We start from the raw sequence: 12049 nt of genomic DNA on the forward strand, positions 1-12049 counted from the left end.
CATCACATTCAATACTCCACTGAGTTGGGAAAACCTTAACCAAGTTATATTGTAACTGCAACTTGCAGCAGGATGCCTCCTGTTCCCATCCGCCCTACTCTCCTTTCCATAACAAAGAACAAAATCCATCATATGCACATTAAACAAAAGTTACGTACCTGTGTCTCTTGATGGCAGAAGCACTATCTAGCGATGTCAGACATTACAATACTCTCACTATTTATTCACAGAAGATTTGCTATGAATCTTTATTAAAAGCTTTTTTTTCTTTGCTTAATCTATTTGCATATTTACAGTACATCATTGTTGTAAAAACAGGCTTTACACTTTGGCTGTATTAGAAGTTTGTCTTTAAATCATCATATCAGAAACAAGAACCAAACTTAGAAAGAAGGAAAAATGCTGTAGGTGAGCAGTAGGGACACTGCCGCATACTATTCCCAGGTGGAAGACCACACCGCTAATGTCAAACGTCTGATTTTCAAATGAGCAGAAGGAGTCAGTAGCGCAGCCATTAACATTTATGTCTTGTAGTGGTCCGCCTGAAAGATAACATCATAAACAATTCACCTTTAGGAAAAACACAAATAAGCAAAAATGTTTATGAAATGTTGATTTGGTAAGCAAGCCTTGAAACACAAGCACAGAATGTATACACGTGAGCGGAAGGTTCTTCTCCCTTTGACATGGCAGGATTGTACTTACCGTAATCCTAGTGTAGTGACACTAAATGTCACATTTCCATGACATTTTTAAAAGGCAGAAAAGCAAGCAACTGTCATTGGATAAGTTCCCCGTAAAGCCACAGAAAAAGAAAAAGGTTGGGGTAAGAAAACAAAAAGCAATGATCCTATTTTAGTGAAAGTCTTTTTTTTAACTTTATACAGAACAGTACTCTCTATTGAATATATGGTAATGTTTGATATTATGCTGGGCGATTTCTATTCTTTTGTAGTTTTATTTGTATTTTTTATGTTTTTTTTTTAAATTTATATTTTTATAAAAATGACATGGCCCGTTCCCATGCCCCAAGCCTCTTTAACCCCTTCTTTCCCATGCAGGATTGTACTGCCAGAATGGCTGAGCAAACTGCAGGCATCATGGCATTTGGCCCTTCATACCGTTCCTGGGCTCTTGGATTGGCCTAATTCCAAGCTGCATATAATTTGCATTATACTTGCATGCCAGCCAGAAATACCATCCCATTGACTATATTTTATGGAACTTTTTAATTAAGGCAGAGCTGGAAACTGCCTACTTGGTAATTCTGAGGGACCCTTAAAGGGACACTGTAGAGGGGTCAGGGGAAAATGAGTTGAAGTTACCCGGGGCTTCTAATGGTCCCCCACAGACATCCTGCGCCCGCGCAGCCACTCCCCAATGCTCTGGCCCCGCCTCTGGTTCACTTCTGGAATTTCAGACTTTAAAGTCTGAAAACCACTGCCCCTGCGTTGCCGTGTACTCACTCCCGCTGATGTCACCAGGAGCATACTGCGCAGGCCCGGTATGGTCTGTGCCTGTGCCGTGCGCTCCTGGTGACATCAGGGGAAGCGAGGACACAGCAACACAGGCGCAGTGGTTTTCAGACTTTAAAGAGGAACTCCAGCCTAAACAAACATACTGTCATTAAGTTACATTAGTTATGTTAATTAAAATAGATAGGTAATATAATCTCTTACCCACACTGTTTTAAAAGAACAGGCAAATGTTTGATTTCATGATGGCAGACATCTTTTTGGTTGAAAGGAGGTGACAGGGAGCATGAGACACAGTTCCAACTGTCCTGTGTCCTGAGCACCTCTCCCAGTAGCTAGGCAACCTGATTAACAACATAGGAAATCCCATCATGCTCTGCACAGCATCAGGGGAAAAAAGCCCAGGCTTTTTTTCTTTGATGGGTGGAGCTAAGCTAAAAATAAAGCTAAAAATAAAGCTTTGGTAAGAAAAACAAAGTTCTGATGCTGTGAAACTGTAAGGCCCGGTTCACACTTGCGGTTCTCTGCCAAACGGACCTGGATGACCTGACCGGATCCGGACCGGATCTGGATCGGAACTGTACGGTTCTGATCCGGATCCGATCCGGATCCGGTCAGGTTGCATCAGGTGTTCATCAGGATGCAATCCGGATCCGTTTGGCAAAAGATAGTAGAAATAGAATAAAAATGTTGGGGTCTGGGAGGTCAGCAGAAGGTGGACCTGTGGAATCAGGCCCTCCGCTGTTTAGCACTCACCTCCACCTCCGACATACTGCCAACATCTCCAGCACGTTTAAAATCACTGCTGCTCCACTCCAAAATGCTTGCCCATGTGTCCCCATCCAAAATCGCCGCTTCAATACGCATAGGAAGTGGGGTAGAACATCCGGATTTTTAGCCAGTGTGTTGTGCGCTCTCCGGTTCTCATTGGTTTGTATTGGCCGGATGGTGCAGTCCGGCTCCGCTCCGGATACGGCTGCCGGAGGAGCCGGACCAAAAAATAGCGCATGTTGGGTCTTATGCCGGAGTCCGGATCCGGTCCGGATCCGGTCCGGACGAAACGGACGCATGTGAACGGACGCATAGGCTTTCATTGCTATGCCGTGCGTCCGTTCCGTCCGTTCTGCATGCGGTCCGGCTCCGGCACGGCGATTCCGGACGGCGACCGCTAATGTGAACCGGGCCCTAAAGAAACACAAAGCCTTTTCAGTTCTATTGAGTAGATTTTTAGTCCGGAGCAGGGCCGTCTCACCCATTAGGCAAGAATAAATTTTCGCCTGAGGCGCCGGGAGTGGAAAAGGCGCCACGCGGGGGACCGCTCACCGTGGCCACTACTGCAGTGTGTTTTTTTTTCATTAAATGTCATGCTCGCGGTGGCGGCCACGCCTCTGCTGCCTTCTGGACCGCCCCCTCTCCTCTCTTACAGAGCGAGCAGCCGCACGAGTACTTTGTTTACTTCGTGCAGCGCCGCCTCTAACTCCGCCCCCCGCCGTCAATCATGTACGTGCAGCCAGCGTGTGACGCACCAGGCATTCGGGTGCCACGCCGGCTGCAGACAGGAGTCTGTGTCCGCTTGATGTGTCCCCCTCAGATGCATAGGGAGGTGGGGGCAGGGTGGTCGCAGCCAAAGCCCAGTGACGGCGAGGAGGAGGCATGGACTTCAAAGGAAGTTGCTGCCGGCGGGGTCGGGTCGGGGAAGTGACTCTGGACGTCTGGTCCCGCCTCCTCCTTCATCCTCCAATGCAGCATCCAATCTCCCTCCACCGCCTCCTCCCTCTTCCAATGCGGCATCCGCATTCACTCATCTTTCTCCCTCCGATTCGCCCTGAAGTTGGACTGCGTGGCTGGCCGCCCCTGATCCCAGCGTGAGGACCTGGAAGCTAATCACTGCAGGAGATCCCCAGCTGCTAGCTAGTAAGCCACATCACCCTCCTCTCCCCCCACTGTCACCCTCCGCCCCTCCCCCCACTGTCATCCTCCTCCCCCCACTGTCATCCTCCTCCCCTCCCCCCACTGTGACCCTCCTCTCCTCCCCCCACTGTCACCCTACTCTCCTCTGCACTGACACTCTTCTCTCCCCCCCACCACTGTCACCCTCCTCTCCTCCGCACTGTCACTCTTCTATCCCCCCACCCCCACTGTCACCCTCCTCTCCTCCCCGCACTGTCACCCTCCCCTCCTCCCCGCACTGTCACCCTCCTCTCCCCCCCACCACTGTCACCCTCCTCTCCTCCGCACTGTCACTCTTCTATCCCCCCCCACCCCCACTGTCACCCTCCTCTCCTCCCCGCACTGTCACCCTCCCCTCCTCCCCGCACTGTCACCCTCCTCTCCCCCCACCACTGTCACCCTCCTCTCCTCTGCACTGTAACTCCTATCCCCCACCCCCACTGTCACCCTCCTCCCCGCACTGTCACCCTCCTCTCCCCACCCACTGTCACCCTCCTTCTCTTCACTGTCACCTTTCCCTCCACCCAGTTTCACCTCCTCTTTCACTCTACTTTTCCTTCCCACTGTCACCCTCCTCTCCATCCAGTTTCACCTCCACTGTCACCCTCCTTCTCCCTACTGTCACCTTCTTCTCCACCACACTGTCACCATCCTCCTCCTCACTGTCACTCTCCTCCCCACACAGTTTCACCTCCACTGTCACCCTCCTCTAACCCACTATCACCTTCCTCCTCACCCAGTGTTACCCTCCCATCCCACTAAGCAGTTCCATCCCACCCCACCAGCACCCAATGGGAGGGGGAACATTTAATGCATTTATGTCCTGAGGTTTGCTGCATTTAATATATTTGTGGGGTAACGTGTTTTTCACAGGAGTAAGATGTACCATTTGCTGTATTTAATGTTTACTGCATTTTATTGTGTGTGGGGTAATGTTTATTGCATTCCTGTTTGCTGCATTTCAAGCGTTGGCGGTAGCGTTTTTTGCATTTCAAGTGTCGGCGGTAATGGGGGTTGCATTTCAAGTGTCGGAAAGATCGTTGGCTGCGTTACAAGTGTCGGAGGTAGTGGTGGCTGCATTACAAGTGTCGGAGGTAGTGGTGGCTGCATTACAAGTGTCGGAGGTAGTGGTGGCTGCATTACAAGTGTCGGAGGTAGTGGTGGCTGCATTTCAAATGTCAGAGGTTGTGAGTTGGTTTGAGCTGTCACTAGGTGTAGGTGGACAAACTGTAAGTTTTGAGGCTAAGTTTGAATGACGCAGCTGCTGCAGCACCACTGATGATGATATCAGCAGCAAGCAATCATGCTGTCTGCGGTGATGCTGCAGCATTGCTGCTGCTGAATCTTAGCCTCAGTCAGAAAGAGACGACACACTACAACATTTTTTTACTTACCCGGGGCTTCCTCCTGCCCCATAGCATGGATGCGTCCCTGGCAGTCATCCCGTTGCCCTCTGTTTGTCCGCAATCATCCCTGGTAACTGGCTCAGTTGGGACCAGTCTGAGTCAGCCAGGGCCTTCTGGTCATGCAGGATACCTTTAAGGATATAGCGTTTGTTTGTGTGTGGTGGGGGGCACAGAGGGGAGGGGACTAAGGGCTGGCGCTACAGTATGTGGTGGGGGGGGGGGGGGGGTGCCCACAGGTTTTCTTGCCTGGAGTGACAAAATGGCTAGAAACGCCCCTGGTCCGGAGGTTCACTTTAAAGTCTGAAATTCCAGAAGTGAACCAGAGGCGGGGCCGGAGCATCTGTGAGTGGCTGCGCGGGCACAGGATGCCTGTGGGGGACCATTAGAAGCCCCGGGTAACTTCAACTCATTTTCCTCTGACCCCCCACAGGTGCCCAAGGAGATCCTGTCCTTACAGAAAATTGACACTTACTTTAGTGAGCTTTTAACTTCCTAAAAGGCAGTTGGAAATGCATTGGTTATTAAAGTCAACACACATCTTGCGTAGCTGACTATTAATTTTACTTACTGTTTCTAAACTCAACATGACCACAGCGTCTCTCATAGCCCGTGCAAATCATTTTGCAAGTCTCAGATGTTGGCGGATCACACAATGGACAAACCATTCCGTTTATATTTGTAGATGTTACTGGCACTAAAATAGACATCAATAGGATTGTTAACAATCTATCCACAATATTTTATTGAGCTGTTGATTGATTAAAGCGGACCTGAACTCAGAACTTCCTCTCTACTCTAAAAGATAATTAACAGCATAAGGACCTTTAAAGAAAAACATTTCTTTGTTAGAACTGTTACAAATCCTTCAATAAATCTACAGTGTGTCTACTTCATGCTTTCCTGGAAGCAGACAGTGTTATCATCATGTGTTTACAAATTAGCTTCTCTGCCGAGGCAGCCAGCTGACACAGCTGAGAGTTCAAATTACATTTGTAATTGGGGGGGGGATTAGACAGGCTAAACTCTCTAAATACATACAGGGTGCATTTCTCTATGTTTTACTTCTGTCCTGTGCAAGAGTTCAGCTCCACTTTGAAAGGAAAAACACTGTCAATTCTTCAAAAGATGCAAAATAATATTACATTATTAAAACTTGGCAAGACAATGAAATGACTTTGACAACATGGCAGCGTGGGCTTTTAAATGACATATATAATTTAATTCTGAGAAGTGTAATGTTTGCTCTACATGGACCTATGGAAGGACCTTGTTTGATCATTTTGCGTCATTTGCTTTGTCTTCAATATCGATGAACATTGAACTCATGATTGCGAATATAAACTATTTGCCATGAACTTGGACTGTATTAAATTAAGTTCCTTGTTGTATTTATGTACCTTTAAATAATATTATTGTTAATGATTGTTCATAATATAATTTTCCATTGATTGTAATCATATGACGTGGTAATTGGGTGGCAAAGTGCTGTCCGATTTCTTTCATTAATGTTTATTTTTTGTAATCCCTCTTTTTGGTAGACAAACTTAAATTTAAATATGACTATCTACATGTGACTACTGTTTGGAGCTTATTTTATTATGTGTTCCCTTATTGGATCTATATTTGTAATGATCCGCTCAGCTGTCTGCACAGGCAGACAGCTGTTTGACCATTCATCTAGTCTGTGGGCTGCAGGTCTCTGGAAGAGAGACCTGTCTTTCCTTTGCAAGTTTCTGATCTGCTCTGCTGCTGAGGAATTTGCAGACATTGGTTATGCAAATCACCCAGCTAACTCCTTTGTAGGCTGGCAGTATAAAGAGCTATGTTTCCCAGAGTCCTTTGCTGGTCATTCCTTCATGGTTTGTTGAAACACTCCTAGAGTGTCAGCCGTGCTATTTCTTGTTAAAGTTATCTTAGAGTAATTCTTGGGACTGCACTAGGCAGCTTCCCTAGTGCAGTTAGCTTGCTATCTGTTTTGTCTGTATTGCCTCTCTGTTGCGATTGTCCTGTCACCAACAGTGGTTGTCAGGAAATCATTCTGTCTGTCTGGGGTGCTAACCAGAGCAGCGGTCGCTACTGGTAGCCCCTTCTGTTCATCTGTCTGTCTTGTTTGGATCGCACTAGCCTCTAGCGGTAGCGGCTGTGGATCCTTCTGATCTTTGTTCTTGGAGTCTAAGCTGGAGCAGCGGTTGCTAACGGCTACCTCATCTGTCTGTCTTGCTTGGATCGCACTAGCCCCTAGCGGTAGCGGCTGTGGATCCTTCTGATCTGCTTACTTGGAGTATAGCTGGAGCAGCGGTTGCTACCAGCTATCTCATCTGCCTGTCTTGCTTGGATCGCACTAGCCCCTGGCGGTAGAGGCTGTGGATCCTTCTGATCTGTGTTCCTGTACCCGGATTGCTCTGGCGGAAAGAGCAGTGGATCTTCCCTAGACTGTTCCTGAACCCAGATCGCACTCGTTTTGATGGAAAGAGCAGTGGATCTTTCCTCTCTTATTCCTGTTTTCCGTTTGTTTGTTTTGTCTGATACGAACGCTTGCTGTAGGCTCGGTGAGGTAACCGTTAAGCAAGCGCTCACGTCCTCTGTTTCATGTTTGTCTGTTGGTGGTTAGTTAGGCGTGCTTGTCTCTGTTGCGCTTAACGTGCGGAGATCGCGCTGTAAATGCGTTCGCTGTTGCGAATGAGTGCGGTGTTCGTGTTTAGTTAGCGTTTGTTGTTTTCGTTGTTTTCTCATTGTTGTTTGCTGTGCCTTTGCTCCTCTCGTGTTCTGTTCTGATCTGTCTTGTGTCACTTCTGGTTATCGCCTTTCTCGCGATCGCGTTCTTGCTTTGTTTCTGCTGATGTGTGTTCACCGTCGCAGGGTCGTGACTAGATTGGTGAACACACATTCATCCTGTATCTGTGCTCTTTCTCTTTAAGGGCTGTTCAGCCCTGCATTGTCTTAGATCTGTACAATTCCCATCTAGCATTTGTGGCTGTGCAGAGGCTGTGCTCGTCTGCACTCCACAGTGCCATCTGCCGGTGGGAATTGCCCTCTGCTGGTGCATTGCACCTAGCCTGGGTTCACCCAATTATACGCTTGTGGAGGGTTTTCGCTGTGTCAGTGCGCATCTTGTGCGCTGACCGCGAAATTGATTCCGCAAACATTACAATATTTACCTATTTTTGCGCTCCAGAGTGGTCCTGTATATTGATTACCGTACATACTTACTTCCTGCATTCCAGCGTGGTTACGGTGGACAGGAAGCCGTCCAACGCCCTCAGGTGACGTCTATCCGAGTGAGTCATGTGAGCGGCAGCGCACTCACGTGATCTCCTCTTTTCACTATTAAACTGGCGTTCTGTGCCATTAGACACAGGAGCTTCCCCAGCATCACTTGAAAAAGCGGCTTGACCACTGCGATACCGGTGGAGTCATCCATCGGGGGCTCCCTCCTCTTCTCCACAGCCATTTCCCTTGGCTGGCTGAACGAAACGGAGTATGGTCTGGGTACAGTATTGCTCTCTTCATGCGCACACCATTCTCATTCCTGGGATCATAGTCGCCTATGTGCACAGCACTTTGCCACTTTTTGTTCACTTATGATTAAGATTATTCTATATGTAAGTGTTGTATTGTAATTTTATTAGTTGGTTTGCACTGCACTTTTGTTTTTTGTTGGTCTGCTGGGCCCTATATAATTTACTACGGACCAATATTTGAGAACCAGGGTTCTACACCCTATGATAGCTCAATGTATGAGCACCCTGGGGGAATTATCCATATACAGACATATTTGGTACATGGCAGCTGCTTATGGGAGATATGTTATTTGATGAATGATATGATGTATTGTGAAATTATTGGTTGTGGAAATACCAATTTTAATTGTTTTTATGATCTTTTGATAGTGTATCTATATTGGAAATAAAATTGATAATTTTGCTTATAATTAAGTGTAGTGCTGCTCTATGGGCTGATATAGTATCTGCTTTACATTTTGCATATGTCCTCTAGGCCCTAGCACACACTATTTTACTGGGTGCAGTGAATCCTTTTTTATGCTCTGGGGAGTGAAATGTTTTGCTCCCTGCCTGTAGAAATAGCACTGCCCCATTCATTAAACTGAGAACAGTAAGGGAAAATTGAGACAGAAAAGAGCATGGCAACACTGGATAACATAACAACTACTTAAAGAAAACCTGAACTGAAAATTAAAAGTCAAAATAAACATACACAAGTCATACTTACCTTCCATGTAGTCTACTCCTCAGTGTCTTTCTCCTGTCCCGCATCCTGTTTGTTCACTGTGATCAAGGGAATTTTCCGTCCTCCATTTTGAAAATGGCCATTACCCATAACAGCTTTCTGGTCAGCACACAGTTAAACTGTAACATCGCCCACTTGAGCCATAGGGAAACATGGACATTACCTGGTACTTTAGTTTTCCTCTCAGCTATAACTGACAGCAACTGATATTTTACTGACAGCAACTGATATATTTCAGATCTGACAAAATATTGTCAGAACTGAAAGGGATCATTGTCAGAAGAAAATGGTGAGCTTCTTAGAGGAACTGATGGTAAGGTAACTATGCAATGTTCATTTGAAGTTACCTCATATGTTTATTTTAAATATTTTTACTCAGTACAGGTTCTTTATAAAGAGTACCTGCACTGACATGTGACATGGGGGCTGATTCTCTGCTGCTTTTCTGTTAAATGATCTCATCTTACTTATTAACTCACAATTTATCTCTCCTCAGTGGCGTAGCAATAGGAGTTGCAGAGGTAGTGACAGCACCGGGCCCTTGGGCCAGAGGGGGCCCATAGGGCCCTCCCTCAACTGCAGTTTTAGCGTTTTATTGGTCCTGTGCTGGTAATAATCACTTATATAGATGCTTTGAATAGTATTAACCTAAGCAGTCCCCATCCTCTTCTTGCACCTCTGACACTGTGTTGTCCTTGGCAGGCTTTGGTACCCTGTATCAATTGTAATGTAAAGAGTCCTTGTAGAACTTGCACTAGGGCCTAGAGCTTCTTAGCTACGTCACTGTCTCTCCTTAAATGACTTACCTAACTCATAATTTATTTTCCTTATCTAACTTAACTCATGATTCATCTTTTCTTCTGGCCTCTTTTCCATGGACAGCAGAACTGCTCCTTTGTCAAGCAGTTGAGCTCTCTGGCTGCCATCTGTTGCATTTGAGCATGGCAACTGCAATGGGGGGCTGCCTGTCCACCGCCTGCCATAAGCGCGCAAGCAGGCGCATGGCCAGTGGATGGGAGCAGACAGGCGGTGAATTTGCCACCTTAGCTGCTCATGGAAAAGAGGACTAACTGACTTAACTCATGGTTTATCTTTCCTTATATGGCTTAACTCATGAGTTATCGCTCCTTGGGGTTGGTTCACAAAGCTTTCTTATTTTTCACCTTAAAGAGACACTGAAGCGAAAAAAAAAATGATGATATTATGATTTGTATGTGTAGTACAGCTAAGAAATAAAACATTAAGATCAGATACATCAGTCTAATTGTTTCCAGTACAGTAAGAGTTAAGAAACTCCAGTTGTTATCTCTATGCAAACAAGCCATTAACTCTCCGACTAAGTCTTAAGGTGGCCATACACTGGTCGATTTGCCATCAGATTCGACCAACAGATAGATCCCTCTCTGATCGAATCTGATCAGAGAGGGATCGTATGGCCACCTTTACTGCAAACACATTGTGAACCGATTTCAGCCTGAAACCGTTCACAATCTGTTGTGGTGGTGCTGCTGCCGCCGCTCCCCCCACCCCCCGCCGCATACATTACCTGCTTCGCCGGCGCGAGTCCTCCCGGTCACCGCTGCTCTGTCTGCGCTCTGGTCTCCAGGTCCGGCATGCCTCACTTCTTCTAGCCTGGCAGGAAGTTTAAACAGTAGAGGGCGCTCTACTGTTTAAACTTCCTGCCGGGCTAGAAGTGAGGCATGCCGGACCTGGAGACCAGAGCGCAGACAGAGCAGCGGTGACCGGGAGGACTCGCGCCGGCGAAGCAGGTAATGTATGCGGGCTCTATTGCGTCGGTCGTCGGGCACTCAAACGCCGTTAGCGATGCGCTCTTTACCCGCGGGCGATCGCCGGTTTTTTTCTGCACGGCGCGATCGACGGGATCGGACGAAATGGATCGAAATTCGGCATGTAGCGTGAACGATTGGCAGCAGATTCGATCCCAGTGATCGAATCTGCTGTCGAAACGGGCGCAAATCGGGCCAGTGTATGGCCAGCTTTAGTCGTGGAGAGGGCTGTTATCTGACATTTATTATCTCAACTGTAAGTGAACTGTTTACTTTTTCTCTACTAGAGGAGAGGTCATTAGTTCACAGACAGTTCTGAAAGACTCATTTTGAATGCTGAGTGTTGTGTAATCTGCACATAATATAGAATGATGCAATGTTAGAAAAAACACTATATACCTGAAAATAAAAGTATGAGAATATTTTCTTTGCTGCTAATCTTCTAGTAATTATTCATAGTACACAACCAATTCACTATATCATATTTTTTTTTTCGCTTCAGTGTCTCTTTAACTGAGAGCTAATGCATGAGATAAATAAGGATAGATGATTTATGAGATAAACAGATAAGGAGAGATAAATAATGAGTTATGTCAAATAAGGAGAGATGAACCATGAGTTAAAGTGAATCCGTGCTGAAGCTTGGGTTCGAAACAAGATCTTACCCTGAAGAGAGGGAACCCTTGTCGGCAGCCCTCATTGCAGAGTGCGGGCCATGGTAAGATCTCCACATCAGGGCCATGCAGCTCCACATCCTTATTCATTGCCATGCTGTACCCTTGCATGCCTGCTCATGCGCAGTGGCACGAATCTCGCAGCTCCAGGTTACTGCGCATGTGCGGGCGTGCTCAATCGTCTATTGCGTGGCCATGAATTAAGGAAGAGGAGCTGCACGGCCCCGATCTGATTAGCGACAATGCCTTCTCTGTAATCTTCCGGAGGGCCCTGCTCAGCGATGGGGGACATAAGAATAGAGAAGGAAGCCTTAATAGGATCCTGAGGCTTCCCTTTCTTTAGGTAAGTATCTGATTTTGTGTACATGAGCTATGGCTCGGGTACACTTTAAGCAGTGAGAAATCTTGAATTAAGTTAAATAAATGGAGATAAATTGTGAGTTAATAAGTAAAGTGAGATAATTCAACAGAAAAGCTTTTTGAATCAGATCCCTGATCTGTTTTTCTCA

The 12049-nt window shown here is 46.7% G+C and overlaps 1 protein-coding gene across 1 annotated transcript in view; it reads right to left on the bottom strand.

Moving 5' to 3' along the window:
• Nucleotides 1–234: 234 nt before the first annotated feature.
• LOC137531687 (phospholipase A2 inhibitor and Ly6/PLAUR domain-containing protein-like) overlaps nt 235–12049 on the bottom strand; it is a 35232-nt gene continuing 23417 nt past the window's right edge. The window contains exons 4-5 of the mRNA XM_068251641.1: nt 5400–5525; nt 235–542 (exon numbers count right to left, since the gene is read on the bottom strand). Coding sequence (XP_068107742.1) covers nt 352–542; nt 5400–5525 — 317 coding nt within the window. The 3' untranslated portion in view covers nt 235–351. The remainder of the gene's footprint in view (nt 543–5399; nt 5526–12049) is intronic.

The sequence above is a fragment of the Hyperolius riggenbachi genome, chromosome 9 (assembly GCF_040937935.1).
Source record: "Hyperolius riggenbachi isolate aHypRig1 chromosome 9, aHypRig1.pri, whole genome shotgun sequence".
Taxonomy (NCBI): Eukaryota; Metazoa; Chordata; class Amphibia; order Anura; family Hyperoliidae; genus Hyperolius; species Hyperolius riggenbachi.